This window comes from Vanellus vanellus, assembly GCF_965231255.1.
Source record: "Vanellus vanellus genome assembly, chromosome: 4".
Lineage (NCBI taxonomy): Eukaryota > Metazoa > Chordata > Aves > Charadriiformes > Charadriidae > Vanellus > Vanellus vanellus.
The window spans coordinates 74358057-74375526 of NC_138909.1; the positions used below are offsets into that span (position 1 = coordinate 74358057).

General features: G+C 41.0%; 2 protein-coding genes across 3 annotated transcripts in view; both read left to right on the forward strand.

The window, feature by feature from the left end:
* Positions 1-300: 300 nt before the first annotated feature.
* Positions 301-6043, forward strand: EXOC1L (exocyst complex component 1 like; the record flags this gene model as incomplete). The annotated part of the gene is made up of 3 exons (XM_082482557.1): positions 301-424; positions 4146-4276; positions 5780-6043. 3 exons carry the CDS (start codon positions 301-303, stop codon positions 6041-6043), a joined length of 519 nt encoding a protein of 172 aa, XP_082338683.1.
* Positions 6044-11997: 5954 nt separating this feature from the next.
* EXOC1 (exocyst complex component 1) overlaps positions 11998-17470 on the forward strand; it is a 31381-nt gene continuing 25908 nt past the window's right edge. For both annotated transcript variants that reach the window (XM_082482775.1, XM_082482776.1), the window contains exons 1-3: positions 11998-12076; positions 15531-15664; positions 16476-16606. In XM_082482775.1, the coding sequence (XP_082338901.1) occupies positions 15541-15664; positions 16476-16606 (255 nt within the window). In that variant the 5' untranslated portion in view covers positions 11998-12076; positions 15531-15540. The remainder of the gene's footprint in view (positions 12077-15530; positions 15665-16475; positions 16607-17470) is intronic.

The window sequence follows — 17470 nt, forward strand, 5'->3', positions numbered from 1 at the left end:
GGAGGGAGGGAGGGCGGACACGCGTGGGGCGGGGAGATGCGCGGCCCGGCCTCTCCCCGTTCCGGCGGCCGGAGCCTTAACGGCGGCCGGTCCCGGTGGCGGAGGGGGCTGGCCGGGCTGGGTTGAGGGAGGGGGAACGGGACCCGGGACCCCGCCGGGAGCGATGCCTCCCCCGCGGCCGGGGGGCAGCCTCCGCCGCCGTCCCCCGCGGGTGCGCGGAGCGGCGGCTGCGGGGCGCGGGGGGCCGGTACCCGCCACCCGGCGTCTCGTCGGTGGATGGGGGGGGAAGTTGGGGCGGCGATGTCCTCGCTGGTGAAGGAGGAGCTGGCGAAGAGGCTGTTCGGTCCCCGGCGGCTGAGGCTGCAGGAGTTCATCGAGGTGGAGGAGGGCTCGGGCGCCGAGCGATGCTACCTGTGCGCCGCAGGTACCGGGGCAGTGTCCACGGGTGCCGGGGGGGCGAGGGGGTGCCCACGGGCGCTTGGGGGTGCGGGGGTCCCCACGGGTGCGGGGGGATGCGGGGGATCCCACAGGTGCGTGAGGATGCGGGGGCGCCCACGGGTGCGTGGGGGTGCCCACGGGTGCGTAGGGATGCCCACGGGTGCGTAGGGATGCGAGGGTGCACATGGGCGCGTGGGGATGCGGGGGGGCCCACGGGTGCGTGGGGGTCCCCAGCTGCAGGGTTTGGGGCTCAAATACATTCACACTGCAGGAAACGGTTGTGATTTTTAGAGCTTTTGCACTGTCCCTTGCCTCGGTCTGATGTCCTACATATCATCCCAATTACTTTGGTAACAATAAACTCGTCCGGTGGTTTAAATAAATAGACATTTGGGTTAGTAATTAGCACGAGCTGTGAGTAAAACAGATTGCTGTGATTGATAAACTTAATTACCTGGCTGTTTGCTAAATTTGATTTCAAGTGTATCTGTTTCATAACCTTTCTAAAACAAGGTTTCAGAAAAGCTTCTTTGGATGTTTTTATTTATTTATGTATTTTATTTCACAACACTGAAAGATACTGAAAAAGAGAAGTACCCTCATCCACAAGTATTTAGGTTGAAGTGAATGCTTCTTCCAGTCTGTTTCCTCTTTGGGTTCAAAATATATATAACAGGTAGAAATAACCTATGTACTTGAGACATAGATTGGGTTAACATCCAATGTGGGATGATGTCAACCGAAACCTGTGATCATTATTTTTGTAAACATCTGAAGTCTTTAGAATATTTAATTTGTTTTACAGATTACAGGAAATACTGAGCAAGCTATGTTCCCTGCGCTCATGTAATTTTAGTAGAACAGGCTTTGTATTTTAGAACTGTAAAAATAGTTTTATGAAATGGACTCCTGAAAATCATAGAGCTTGTAAATGTATAGAAATAGCAACCTGATTCATACTTTATAAAACTATCTGGTAGAAGTATGTTTAGTTGCATGTGGTAGATCTAAACAGTTCACTGTTATGAAACATCCAAAGAGCAGAAATAACATTACGTACTTTTAAAATCTTCACTAAAAATTTCTCTTTAAGTAGAGGAGAACAAGCCATAAAGAAAGCCTCTAATCAGATTAACTGATTGGAAGTCTCTGAAGACATAAAGGAAAATTTATGTAGAGTATTAAGAGCAGGATCTCTCCCATATCCAATATTAAACTCTCTTAATATATTCAGACATAGTCAAGTAAGTGGTGAGTAGAGTGGAAATCTGATTCTGAACAATGGGTTGCATCCGGCTGCCAGCAGCTACTGTAATCTGCTGCGATTCCGTAGCAGCAAAACACATTATCTAAAATCTTTGCAATGCAACCTCAGTATATTCCTGTTGATTTCAAATTACCATAACAAAAAAAAAATATTAGCAGTCAAACTATAGGCAAAACTTGAGAAGTCTGTGCCTTTTGGAATCTATATTGCAACAAAATCTTGGTGTGGATAACTGAACAATCTTATTTTTGTGCCATGTGCCCAACATTATTTCCCTTCCTTTTCACAATAGCAAGTCCCAATTCTTGCATGAAGGCAATAGTATCCTTTCACTAAATGCTTTATAAGCCCTGGAAGAACATAAAGCTGAAATACAGATACATTCAGGGATTTTGGACTAGATGATCTCTAGAGGTCCCTTCCAACTCTGATAATTCTGTGATTCTGTGATTTTCACAAGCCCGTCGCGGTACGCCTGAGAAGAATGGTAGGGATAACATCGTATTGTCCAACAGAGACTCTGAAAAAGGTGTTGAGTTCATGGAAGACTTTAAGAAATAGTTTGTGCTCTATGAAGGCATTGCTATAGCTGTGCTCTCCTCAAGAAAAGTGTTTAGAGTTTAATACAATAAAATGGTAGGTCTGCGCTCATGTTCTATATAAAAAATTAAATTTTCTGTAACTTTGTCAACTGAGTGCAAGAATGAGCAATATGTAAAATGCAGGAAAAGTAAAGAAATATACATGTGTTTTTTTAAGTTGAAATTGTTCCTCCCAAGTTTCACCACTAGGCAGGACATACTCCTGGTTTCATTATTCCTAACACATCTGTGCTCTGTCCTTATGTCATACAGTCTCTGCTCCTGCAGGAAGGGCAGAGAAGTGGCAGTGTGTGGGACCTGGGGGCCACTAGGACATCGCCTCATATTTCTGACAGGCTTTGGGGCTTGGGCTTCTTTCCTTTTAACTCTGAGGGAGACAACATACTCCCTCACAAGCAAGCAAACAAGTAAACGAAATGGGAGAAACTGAAAGTATGAAGAGAGCTTTCTAAGATTAGCCTACTAGATTTGCTTGCAAATGAAAACCTTTGTAACTTCTCCATGGAAGATAATACAGTGGTGGTTCTTTGGTTAGAAATCATTAAGCAACTATGACTGATAGGACCAGAAAAAAAAGCAACAGTGATTTGTATTTTTCAGGCAGGGAAGCTATAGGCTGAGAGGAATTATGATAATTTTCAATATTTTCCACTGTTTTTCTTTGCGATGGAAAGAAGGCATATCTCCAACACATATCCTTTGTTTGTCTTTATTTTAACAACTGTTTTCTTATAAATGGGTGAGAAGTAAGAGATCTTTTAACAGGAATAGGATAAAAACAGTCAAGTTTCACAACGGGTTTTCAAGAATTCAGGCAGCATTTAGAAACAAGAGAATTTTGCTCATGCATCTGTAGCCTTGTGCCATGCTGTCAAAATGCTCCTCAGACACAGGTGACATCTGGCCCTTACCTTAGGCTACCGGATGGCTTGGGGAAGTGGCCTGCTCTGCAGTCATCATGCTGGACGTGCAGGAGATTGTTCGGGCTCTGGTGCTTTTCACACTCATTATTATGTGTTACAGAAATCCAATCTATGCAGCACTCAATGTAATCAATTAATAATGGTAGTTATTGCAAAGAGTGTCTTGGTGCTCTTTTTACTCTCATTTCCTGCCTAAGTTGGAAAACAGTAATTTCTACGAAGGTAGCACTGGGCAACTTGAAGCTTTAAGAGATATTTTCATGGAATCACGGAATTTTCAGAGTTGGAAGGGACCTCTAGAGATCATCTAGTCCAACTCCCCTGCCAAAGCAGGATTGCCCAGAGCAGATTACTCAGGACTTCAATTTCTTTTCCAAGTCATTTTTGTTAAGTGGCCTACTTACATATTTCATAGGGAAATAAGAGTTTTATTTTTAAAAAGTAATGGCTTCAGAAGAGAACTTCATCCACAAAATGGTAAGTATAGCACAAGTCACATAAATACAGAGCCTTGGTAGCAGTTTTCCAATTTTCTGACTCCAGCACCCCAAAAGATTCCCCTTAGAAGTAACCAGGATAAGTGGATTATCCACACAGATCCAGTGCCAGAATTAGGCTTTCATTGCACTGCTAGTGAATTCACATGAAAGGCTTTTGCACAGACAATATTCTCTTTTCACAGGATGGGTAAGGTAAGTCCTAATTCTGCTAAAAGCTGACAGGTTTTATTGGCTGAGAACATGGTGCTATTCCTACTACCTGGGCAAAATAAAACTATTAAGTCCAGTATAGCCCTATACAGCCCTGCCCATCATCATTTAGGTTATTATCTAAAATGTAGTTTGATTAATTGTTTTGTTATTGGAGCTTTCGGGAAGTACTTGCTTGCATAGCCGAACTGTTTTTTTCTTGCAGTGACTAAAAGTGAAGAAGTAGAAATATGTATGGTTAAACACTTGCGAGTGGATCGAGAGGAGAAATATGAAATAGTTGAAAAGTGGTTTTTGAAAGATCTGGAGATGATTGATGGAAAAGAAGCAGATACTGTAAGTATATTAAATACGTATATTAGAGTATACTTTTCTCATGCTGCAATTTGGGATACAACTGTTAAAATGTATTATCTAAAAAGTAAAGTTATGTAAAAAACAAAATAAATCAAGCCTCCAAGGAATTCTGGTTTTATTGCATGTGAGAGGCTCCACATTGCATTTGCGCTGTTGGTGAGGGAGAGGACAGAAAGATTTTCTTGTTCGTTGTAATCTTCTTCACCTCTCTGGCTGAGATCTGAGGGACAAGCTGGACGTTTCCTAATTTGTTCATCATAACTGGGAATAAAAGTTCTCCACCTGCAGCTCCCAGTGTAAACTGGAATTAATCCCACAGGTTTTGATGTGCATTTGAAAACAAAATTTCGTTAAATATTTTTATGGAGACTGTGACCCTGCCATTTGAACATATGAACCTGTTCTTTGTGTGACAAAGTGAATGTGTAAAACGTCTTGCAAGTGCATCATTTGGTGCACCGGCTCACGGAATTGCGCCTCTTTCACATAGCTTAATCTCACATTACTTGCATCAGTTAAATATTTGTGTATTCCTGTGTGTAAATATGAAACAGCTTTGCTCCAAGGAAAATGACAAACCGTGGTCATTTGTCATTTTGGTGCACATCACCCTCCAGTCCAAAACCAGGAACCTGGGAGATGGAGGAGGAGAGCTCAGCTTCAGGGTATCCCTGAGCCCTGTGAGCTCTTTGCAGTTTAGGCCAGAGGGGAAAAAAAAGCCCAAACTAAGAATCCTTTACATCCCCTCTCCAAGTTATCTTGCTTCTGGAGATGTTCCTGTCCCTTCCCCCTGCCAAGGCAGCCAGCGGATTTCCTCATCGCTTGCCTGTATGAATTTACTTCAGCTTTTTTTCTGAGATGTTGTGCTGAAATACCCTTTAGAGATGATTCAGCCTTCCGCAACTGGGATGATCAAAATCTGTCTCATTTTTGGTTAAAGAAAAGCCTAAATGAACCTCAAACTCATAATTATAGGGTGATTAACACTGCTATAAATATTCAAAATCCATAGACTTTAACAGAATTTAGCGGCTGCTGGGATTAATTGTGCCAAAGAGCCAGAAAGCACAGAGAATTACAATTTAGGCAGGAAGGGCAATCAATATTCTTCTTCTGACAGGCATATATTGTTATAGTTCAAGGCAAGTGCTTTTCATATAGTGTGTTTTAGGCAACATGTCAAAATGGTTCGTTTCAAAACAAGATTGTACAATCCCAATAAAGTGCAGCGTATCACTTGGCCAAACTCTGAAAGTTTTACCCAGTCAAAACTCCTAATGGCAAAGAACAGCAGCTAATTATAAACCGCTACTTTGTAAAGTTTTAAAAGACCTTTTAGTGTGAACAGCAGAAAGATGCAAAGTCCTTTAGAGTCCATCAAACTGAGAAAAAGCCCTGAAGCTAGCTGGGCAGAGAACAACACGTTGCAGTTCTCGCACCTGTAATGCATGTAGTAATTTCATTGTCTCCATTTTTTTTTAGGATAATCCATATTTCGACATGCACTTCCACAAAGTCTACAATCTGGAAGCGTATAGTTGTGCATCTAAATACACCTTTGCACGAACGCTAAGCAAACTGAATGAAATGTACCTTAAGAAGGACTTGAAGATTGTGAACTTTGATGACACCTACCTAAATGATGATTCAATCTGGTCATCCAACAACAGGGATTGCTTAGTACTTATGAGGATATGCTTCTATGCTTCCAACCTTTTATGCCTCTCCCTGTGTCCTTTGTCCTAAAGATGCATTTTCTAACATTAAGGTGACCGGTTGACTTTCATTGACCAGCATTTCAGAAATCATCTGATCAAAAAGATAGTAAGTAATATGCAGCATCTGCTATTTAACTTTACATATAAGTAAAAAAAGGAACATACTTTTTCCATATACAATTGACCCTTCATTTATATATATTAGGAGGGCCTCATGCTGGCAAATACTTACAAATATACAAGACTTTAAACACAGGGCCAGTAATTATGGTCAGTGGTGATTGCTTGTTCATGGAGGTATAAATTATCTTTCATTAATAGCCGGAAATATTTTGAAGCGTTAAGAGCATTAACAGTTAATTTATATCATGGAAGTAGAAAAAAGAAAGCCACCAAATGAGTTCTGTACAAGAATGATGCACATTTGCATTTTCAAATGTGTTGAAATATAGAACTCCATTAAAGAGATCACACCTACACCAATACAAGAATCAAATCCTCACCCTGATGAATCGGAGTTTGGTGTTCGAGTACCACAGGGCCCACTCTTCACCCGTGCAGTTATTTTTTTTTTTTCCCTCAGAACGTTTAGTACTCCCTTTGGCCTTCCCATTTATTGTGATACTGTCCTAGAAACAAAAAATCAATGTTCTTGAGCAGAATTGCTTTATTTTTCAGATCTTTCAGAACTTTTTTTTTCTTTTATATCATTAACATCTTCCTTGCACTTTATTGCTTATGTATACAAACAGGCCCAGTTAGGGAACGGAATTTATTTGTTCGCTTCTGGAGCAAGAGTTAACAAAATACTCTGGAGTTGTTGGCTACTACAATGACTTTGTAGCCAAGTGACAGACTGCAAAATTCATAGAATTATGAGAGTGATTTTCACCAGTTTCTAGCTATGTGTTAGCATACTCAGTGCACTACTTAAATACCTGTTAGTTACATTGAACATGGGGTGGAGTCTACTGAGCGGTTTGGAAGGTCTCACCCATGACAAAAAATAACGGCTGGACTTGTGACAGCATTATATTACAGTAGAAAGAGAGGATGAATTAAAGCTGTATTGAGCAAGAGCTGAAGAGGAACCATGCTGACAATAAGCAGCATGGCGATATTGCCCAGCGTCAGCCAGCTAAGCTAGCTGGCTGCTCTCCCCACAGTCAATAAAGAAACACCAACCCAAAAGGTCATTCAGAGAAGCTTTTGGTCGGAACGTCCTGCAGGAGAAGATTTCCTTTCTCTTTTGGCAGCCAAGAGAATAGAGGGACACTAGCTCCGGACTAAACCAGCTACGGACCTAAAGCTGACCTATGTAAATAGCTCCTCGGAAATCACGAGCTGGTTACTGTCCTCTCCCAGAACCTGCCATCTGTGAAACGGGACAGTCACACAAGGGTACTGTGACTCGTACTTCACTGTTGTCTTTCATATGGACTCCCACCTTTGAAAACATTTGTGTAAATGTACTTTGGATTCAAAATTGAATAACATCAAATAAGGGAGAACGTATTTGAAAAACTGTATAAAATGTACAGCTTTCTACTTTACTTTTTAAATGTTATCCTATTGCTTGTATATAGGAAAGGCCATACCTTTGATTATCCAATCTGCAGAAGTTATATATTTATTCTTGATATATGTTGTAAATTACATTCATTCTAACCCAGATCTTAACAGTTATGTATACCTTGCTGGTTGTGAAGGCAGTTTATGTGGGCAACACAAATCTTCTGGAATTTGTAAGGATTTAAGTCTTACATCTGCCACCTAAATAGTATTAGAGAGAAGGACTGTATTTATAGCAATTGTTTATGAAATGCAGTTGTTCTTTTCAGAATGTCTTTGGGATGATCTTGCGCAAGTATATGTGTTGTAACATTTGATCCATAGCTACAAGAAGTATCTGCCCAACATCCAGGTTCCACAAACCCATCTTCAACAGCAAGCGTAATTCAGACTACTGTTATCTATGATACATTGTCTTGTTTGGGCTGTGTATTAATTGTGGAGGTCACAATGTTTTCTGTAATGTTTACAAATTCTTTGCTTAATAGTCACAAGGAAACATTTTCTGGGTGGAAAAGCTCCTATCATTCATCTTGTAATTGTAAGAAAAACATAGAACCTCTAATAAGAATAACTTCAGAGCATTCTTTTGAAATAAAGTACAAGTATAGTGAATTCCTGACCAATAATTGTCTGTATCATGTTAGAAACTGATAAGCTAAAAATTACTATAATGTTCGATCATATTTAATGGACTTGCATCACTAGTTTATATCTTTCTATTCTTCTACTGTATAAACATTAAACCAGCTACATTAAAAGACAAATAAGCCCGCATTTTATGTGGAATAATATGCAATTAAAATCTGTTTGGCATTTCTTCTGTCCAATAACATAGTGTTTCAGGCATTCTTCACTAGGTGATCAGACTAAACAAAAGGAAAGGAGAAAAAGGGACATTGTCTGTGTAAATTATTTCAGTTATTATCAAAAGGAAAAATACTTAAAAAGATCTTTTCAGACCTAACCTAGGGACTCTTTACGTTTACACAGTTCTTTATAAGATGCCAAATACCAAGACGCTGTGTAATTGAGAGAGTGGCCTGATTGCACTATGGAAAGTCCTGGTCCTGAGGTGCGGGAGACTGTCACTCTGTGGTTAGTATAGCACAGCTGCACCACAGGAGACAGCGAATACGCTAAATTATAAATGGTAAAGACCTGACAGGCTAAATAGCCCATCCTTCAATTAATGCAGAATTGTTTCCTACATTACATTTCCTGACATTGGATATACAGAATGTAGTCTGAAATACAATGTCTGGCGATTCACCTGTTTCTCCTGGAAGACTTCTCCAAAACTGAATAGGAAGAAACTTACAGCAGTAAAAGATTATCACAAATGCATTTGTAGTGTTCTTATAAAAGGTTTCAATTCAATGATGGAGTGAATTAATACTTGAGGTTGTGGATATAATGCGGATTTTCTTCAGAACACAGAAATTGTTATCAGCCATACCTGTTCCAGAGACAAGAAAAAATATGGCAGCCTGAAAATGAAGAAGAGTGATAATGAGCAAACAGAACTTCACGCTCACTTGTTTAAGAGGCAGAGAGAATAGAGGCTGTCATAAAGGACAGGTGATTTTTTTTCGAGTGTATTTTTTTTAACTCTTTAACCAACATCAGAATTAAGAACACAGGGAAACGTATGAAAAAAGAATTTGAGAATATTTTGTATGTAGCATTTATCAATACCATGTTTATCTTATTCTATACTTAAAAAAATACATCAGTTTCCTGCAGCTCCATGCTATGAAAAGCATTTAACATCATCATTCAGATAAGATAGTTCTGTATCAACAAAAAAAATACACTGGTAAAGTTCTACTGGAGTTCATGGATTTAAGATAATTTTGCCCATCTAGGACCCATGAACTTATATTTAAAACAAGGACTCTTTTCCTGTGTGTTTATCTTTCATGCATAACTAATCTTTTCCTGCATCTTAAATTAAGCAAATACAAACCAATGCAGCATTTTAAAAATAATTTTGGAAGTGAAACAGAGCAGGGAGTCTGGTCTGGACTGTGCCTTCTGGGTCATTTCTCATTCTTCTTCTCCTTTGTATATTGGAACCACACATATAGTAACCCAGCTCTTCCCAGCGAAAGCCTATACTACTTCTTCCCCCATCATCTACCTATTCCCCAATACTTTCACTTTCAACATATAAATCTATTATCTTGCAGCAAAATTAGGGATTGTATTACATAATTTACAATATGTAATTTAAGAATATTTTGTCGTGAGTTAAAGGCAGCATCGGAAGATCAAAGCCCTTTTCTAAAGAGCATCTGCAGGAAGCTGAAGTAGGGGAAGAGAGAATGGCACTGTGCATTCCATACGATGATCTCACAGCAGTTTTAGCATGTGTAACCACATTTTAGCATTAACAAACTACATTTTGGGTTTTGCCCTGAAGCAGAATTCACAGCTAAAGACAGAAAAATAGAAGGGCTTTGACCACCACCACCAAAAGCTTTATGAAACCTTGTCCAATCTTTTATGGCTGCCTTGTCCAGTCTTTATAGATCTAGCCCGAGACAGTTACATTTGGTGGCTGAATTGAGAAATTACCGAACTGTAACTTCTCTTTTAACCTTGGACCTCATGAATGATATATTATAGAAGTATACACCGTGTTGTTTTATGAGTCAGAAAATAGAAGTACATTCAGCAAGACTCTATTGGTCAGTAATTTTTAATGGTTTCAGTCAAGTGGAAAAATGATACAGGAATGATGAAATCAGTTTTACATGTTAAAACTCCATGTTTTGCAAATGTATGACAATAACTTGGAAAACACGTTTTCTGTTCTTTATTGGTCATGGCTTGGCTAATAAATTTTATCAACCCTACCTTAAAGTAGGTACTGGTGTATTAATGTGAATAAATCATACAGTTCAAGTAATCTGTAATGATTTCAGCCTTCCCTTAACTCTGCATGAAAGCCTCGAAGAAATATTATATTAATTTACATGAATAATGCTAAAAATGAGTGAAGTATATTGATCGTGTGGAGAACCTCTGTCACAGCAAAGTTTGAACTGGAAGGTAGTTCCAGTTCTCACTGAATTCAGCAGTGACTACAAGTAGCTACAGCCAGTTTTGGACATCATTTCTCATGGTTACATGCCAAATCCTAAATTTTATTATCACTAGTCACAGAGTAACTGTTCCCTCTGAATTATCACTGGCGTCAAAGACTGTTGGTTATTCAGGGTGCTTCTGCTAAGGGGTAGAGCCAAAATCTGTATGGTTTTCACTGAATCACAGAATCACATAATACCAGGTTGGAAGGGACCTCAAGGATCATTGGGTCCAACCATTCTTGGCAAAAGCACGGTCTAGACAAGATGGGCCAGCACCTTGTCCATCTGAATCTTAAAAGTGTCCAATATTGGGGAATCCACCACTTCCCTGGGGGATTACTCCAATGGCTGATTGTTCTCATTGTGAAAAATTTTCCTCTTGGGTCCAGTCAGAATTTCCCTTGGAGTAACTTGTACCCATTACCCCTTGTCTTTTCCATGTGACTCCATCTTCTTTGCAGCCACCCTTTAAATACAGGAACGTGGTGATAAGATGTCCCCTAAGCCTTCTTTTCTCAAGGCGGAAGAAACCCAGTTCTCTCAGCCTTTCCTCATCTGGCAGACTTCCCAGTCCTTTGATCATCTTGGTGGCCCTTCTCTGGACCCTCTCCAGCCTGTCCACATCTTTCTTGTATAGCGGGGACCAAACCTGAACACAGTACTCCAGGTATGACCTGACAAGCGCTGAGTAGAGCGGGATAATGACTTCTTCATCTCTGCTGGTGATGCCCTTGTTGGTGCAGCCCAGCATCCTGTTGGCTTTCTTTGCCGGAGCAGCACACTGTTCACTCATACTGCGCTTGTTGCCCACCAGGACCCCCAGGTGCCTTTCCACAGAGCTGCTCCCCGGCCGGGTCGATCCCAACCTGTGCTGCATTCCTGGATTATGTTTTCCCAGACGCAAAACCTTACACTTGTCCTCGTTGAACTTGCTGTGAGCTCACTCTTCCAGCCGCCTCGGGTCTTCCTGCAGGGTGGCTTTCCTGAAGCTGTGGCCCAGTTGCGTCGCAGCAGGGCTGGAGGTGGACCGCTCATTTCAAAGTCGAAGATACTGTCCTGTTGTAATGCGTTGTGTGTGTCCTTCGACCCCGGGGGTACCTCTACGTCTTCGGTTAGACATAACACTTCCGAATGACTCTACCATGACGCCCTTCTCCCCGCCTCGCTCCCCGGGCGGCCGTTACGGCCGTTACAGGCGTGGCGCCCACCTCCTCCAGCAGGGGGCGCGGCGCGAGCTGTGCGGACTTCCTAGCCGCCCGTCTCGCTGCTGGTGTCACGTGAGCGGAAGTGACCGTCGTTGGGCAGCGGGGAGCGGCGGGGGGCTGCGGCCGGAGCCCGGCGGCTGGAGGTGGCGGCGGCCTCTTCCCCTTCCCTGTCCCGACTCGGGCTCCGCGGTGAGAGCCTAAGCGTCCCCGGCATCTCCCTCCCACCGTCCCGGGTGTGGGATCCTGCGGCTCTTCCCTCCGCGGGCCGTGCCCCTCCGGTCGCCGCGGGGCGGCTTGGCCGTGTGTGGGCCGCCAGCCTCGGGCTGCGGCTCTCTGCCGCCGGCGGGTGCGCTGGGGCGGGGGGGTGGGGGGGGTATCTCCGGGGCGGTGTCTGCAGGACTCGGGTGGGAGGCAGTAAAGCTGGTGGCAGAGGGGCCCTTGGGAGGCCGCCGCTGCTGTCAGTGGCTCTTCTGAGATTTCCTGTTCAGTCTTTTGATTGATTAATTCCCAGGGGTGTTACAGTCAGGCGACGCTCTCATGTTATGTTTTAACCTGGTAGGGTGCAGGGGTAGCATGCTGCCCTGTTCGCACGCTTGGAGAAGCCCAGCAGCGCGCACTGAGTAGCCTTACCACATAGCACTGTTGAATCCTTCCTGGGCAGGCTATGACGGTGATGTGATGGCTTTGGGAGATTTCACGTAGCCGACACTTTGTAACATTACTGGGGGGAAAAAATGCAGCAATGTCTAAGAGGGTTTGTTAGACTGATGTGCTCTCAGCTCTCTTGAAGCATTTTTCTGAGGAAGCAGCTGTATCGTCAGTTCCTTATGCTTAGTTCTGGTTCCTTTGGGACAGCAGGATTCCTCTGTGAAGAACTTAATGATGTGCTTAGTGCTGGCACATTGCGGAGGTTTTGGTGGCTGTGGCTAAGGGGGCTGAGTTTGTAACAGAAGTTGGACTACACGTCAGAGCAAGTCTTCGATCTCGGGTTTACCGTGTTCTGTTTTATGAAGAAGGTATATTCTGCACAACCTGGACAACTTGTGTTAGCACTGAAATGGGAGAGTTGGTGACTTACAGCAGTCTGAATGTGATTTATAGCAGAAAGTCAAATCTTAAATCAGGAAGGAAAGGGGATGTTTCTGAAATGCAGGTGGTTGTTGGTGTTTTGTATGTTCGTCTTGTGCACCTGTTGAAGAGTAACAGGAATGACAACCTGATGCAATTTGAGAAACAGAAGCTGAGCCCAGTGTTTGATGAAAGGGGAGGAAAATTGTTAGACAGCAGCTATGGAGTGTTACGTTGCCATAGGGGTGTGATATAAACAGCATTTCTTTGTATGTCCTGAGCTCTGTACACTTGGAAATACTTATTCCAGCTTGATATATTTGCCCTTGTTTTCCCAAAGCCCTTGGGTTACTAATCTTTAAAACTACCAGATTCCCTAAGGTGAGAGATGTGGTGGCCAGCTGAGCTGAGAGGCATAGTGGGATGTAAAAGACTAAAGAAAAGTTGGTGCCTTTTCTGTTTCAAGTGCCAAGGGAACCTCTTTGCCTTTGCTGTGTCAGAGGAAGCAACCCAAGCATCTCCAAGAGAAAAATCCAACCTCAAATTTAACTCTACATACCGCCTCAGCATCAGGCAGTGTAGCATGTGATGTGTATTAGTCGTGTTTTTAACACGCAGAATTTTAAGGAACAAGTTCAGAGTAATATTAGAGCTTCTGTGTTTAAATAAAAACACTGAAATGTGATGTCTAAGTGTTGCTCTTTTTAGTCTACCTAGAATCTCTCTGTACTGTGAGGAACTGTTCTGAATCAGGTGAATATTGCCAATTCCTTAATTTTCTGGAGCTTTTTTTTTGTTTTTGTTTTGTTTTGGTTTTTGTTTGTTTGTTTTTTCTTATTTGGTTGATCTCTGCAAGCTTGAGTATTGGCTGGTGTCATCCCATCCTTTCCCGCTGTGGATTTCTAATATCTGGTGAGGACTAGACTGCTTTGCCAGGGAACCAGGTGATTATACTGAAATCTATCTCTGAAGTCTCTTTCAGAATTTTGTGACTTCCTTAGGATATTATTCTTGTCTGGTGCATGGTTAATTTCATGTTGGTCTTATTTTACCTCTGCAAATTATTCGTCATAAATGAACATGCTAGAAGTACAAATTTTTTCCTCTGAGCATGTTGCATACTTACTTGAAGGCATTGCCAAAAAAAAAAATCTCAGTGAATGTTTTTAAACAAACCATTTGTCAGTGCATCCCAGAAATCTGAACAGCTTTCTCTTCTTACAGCCCCTTCTTCTCACCAGCAGTCTCCTGCTGCTGTTACTGCAGAGGTGAATCACTTGTGGGGGAACCCTGTGAGCAAATCCAACTGCTCCCCACCACCCCAGTCTCTCTCTGCCTCCTTCTCTGCTCCTCTACCTCCCTCAAATCACCTTAAAACCCTATTATTAATGAGGAGAAAAACTAGAAAGCAAACTTTTGGGTGTTGTTAGGAAAGTACTTTTACTGTAAATGGTGGATGCAACTCATTCATGCAACCTAATGGTCTGATTTGGTATGCAACTACATCATTGACATTAGATCTTCTGGTACATTGGCAGATATAGTTTAAAGGGCAGTACTTGATAACATTGTACAATCTCCTGTGTTTGCTGTTACAGGCTATGGGAGTGAATAAGTAATGTCTGTTTGCTCTCTTTCAGCAGAAGTCTGTACTTTTTAGCATTTGGTTAGAGTACAGGGTTCAAGGTCAGCACTTGATTCCTGGAAGAAATCCCTTGATTTATTACTAAGCGTACATGCTTACTTTCTTTCTCATTTTGAAATACCCTGTTACTCCCTTGCTAGATAAGAAAGTGTTCCATTTCTGAGCTCCAGTCCATGCATCCAAGAAAAGGTAGCAAACTAGTCAAACTTAATCTTTTCAAAATTGTGTTGTGTCCTTTTCAGATCTAGACAGCCTTGAAGTCAAACTTTCTACCAACTGCAAAGATGGATTTCTTTATTCTTCATTACTGTAACAATTGCCAGACCCTCATTTGAGGGTAAAGAGGAAGAAGAACAGCCTGTTACGTTTAATAGTAAGTGGTAGTTGGCAAGAGCAGTGAAACAGGTCTTTGCAAAACATTAAAACACAAAACAAAGAAACCCAATGCTGTATTTCTAGAGACTCGGAGATTTGTTGCCTATATCTGGGGTTTTTTTATTCACCTGTCTTCATACTGATTTTTGACGAATCCGCAGCATTCATACACATTCTAAAAGTACTCTAAAACTCCACTACTTAGTGAGGGAGTCTTTTTTCTTGATCCCTATTTCAACTTTTGTTAATGTGTCACATTCTATTTTACTACGAAGCAGCTTTTTGTTCTCCACTATATTAGGCAGAAGGATCATCCTAGTGTTGATAAATTACAGTTGTCGAACTGAAGTAAGGTAGTAAGCTTTATCTTGGACTTTTTCCTAAAGTGGGCTGGTCTTCTACCTATCTATCCTGCTTGTCTAGATTATTATTCATTAAGTTACCCGTAAAATTTAATTTCAAAATACTGTAGTTGCAGTAAGTAAATTACTGGTTCTTTCTTTTTTTGATGTGTTAAATGTGCCTGAATGTATTATGACTCTCAAAATATTTCAGCTGAGAAAAAATGACTGCAATCAAGCATGCTTTACAGAGGGATATTTTCACTCCCAATGATGAACGCTTATTGAGCATTGTGAACGTGTGCAAAGCAGGCAAAAAGAAGAGAAACTGCTTTTTGTGTGCCACAGGTATATAGTAATACCACACCGGGTTTCTTGTCTTCACTTTTTTTTTTTTAATTGCATTTCTCTTACCTTTATTAACAATATTTTTTCCTGCCCCCTATAAAACAGGTACTTTCCATTTCTAATGAAGAAAATCAGTTGTAGCTTATATTTCCATTGTTGCTACTTTAGAAGAGAAACAAACTTCTGTACTTTTATTCCCAGATCTCATTCTAATTTGAAATTAAAGAATCAAAATTATTTGTGTGGGACTGGTGGGGTTTTGAAGCATGTTTTACATAGTCCTTAAAGGGGATTTAGTAGCCATCTACGCTGATCAGCCTAAATAAAATGCAATACAGAGTACTGGTTAGAATCCAAGGCAAAGGGCTCTGGGAAGGCACAGTAATTGCAATGAATTCTAATGTTCCTTTGAGTGTATATGTTTTATATTATGACTTTTCAAAAAAGTAGGTGCTTTAGGGCGATCTGTCAATAAATTAGCTTGCCAGATTTTTTTTTTTTTGACTGAGGAATCTCAGAAATTTTTTTTATTCTGACTATAATCTCAAATTACCTCTACTTTGTCAGCTATGTGGCCATGGTCTGAGGCCTGCTGTATCAAAGAAATATCTGTAAATTGGGTTCATTACTTTACAAGCTGTATAGAGACATATATCTGGTTGATGAAAATGTTTCAAAGGGTCTTTTTTCATCAAAGAAATATTATGAAACCTCCACCCCAGATAATTCATTTCAGAAGTTGAAATACAGCAGAAACAGATGTTAAAGTAATTTGTGCATTTTGAAATTACTCTTTTAATTCATTTAACAGTGACAACGGAACGACCAGTGCAAGTAAATGTGGTAAAAGTGAAAAAATCTGACAAGGGAGATTTCTACAAAAGGCAGACTGCATGGGCACTTCGAGATCTTGCTGTTGTTGATGCCAAAGATGCTGTTAAAGTACGTGTAACTTTTTTTTATCTTTCAGTTAGTGCTCTGCTCAGAACATCCTTTTGGTTCCAAGTTAGAATTAACTTCCTTGATACTGCTTTAAAGCTTAGATTGATAACATTAATTAGGATGCTACATTTCTGTGCTGCTTATGCCTGCGTTTTCTTCCAGCTTTTCCAAGAATATAACCCTGATAAACTGCGTAAGAGTAGTCTAGATATACTTGAATAGCAATATTCTGTATATCTGCCCTGTTTATTGTAGTGATCTCTCAGTGACTGTACAGCGCTTGTGCGAAGGACCAGTACTTTTTTGTTTCAAGTCTTATGCAAATTTTTGCTCTAAGCTTAGTTTCCCCTTAGAAAATTCATTACTGTCTTACTAATGACATTGAGATACATGTAATGTTTTTTGCTAGGACACTTAATGAGCAGTATATAAGCTTGAAGGTGAGCTCTTATATTTGTTCTCCAAATCACGACATTGGCCATTTGTTGGAAAGTGTACAGTCCTGACGTCGTCTTTGCCATAGAACAGCAAGATTGACCTATTTTTGGCCATTTAAATTCACCTGTTGTCATAAACTAAAATATGCAAACAGGCAGAGGTGAAAACTCTTCATTCTGTGATGTCTGGTTTAATGTTCTATTAACTGGTGATTTGGAAGAATAGTGCAGAAAACTATAAAGTTGAAAATTCTTTGATGTTCCTCATCCCCAAGTTTAGGTTAAATATGTTTTGTTATTTTAGTTATCCACATACTTTTTGATTAGATTTTAGATTTTCCTTGGTGTTCCTAAACACCACGTTAGAGAATTGCTTCTTTCACTTTAAGGTTCCGCTTAAAATTATACCATCTTTTGGGGCTTTTTC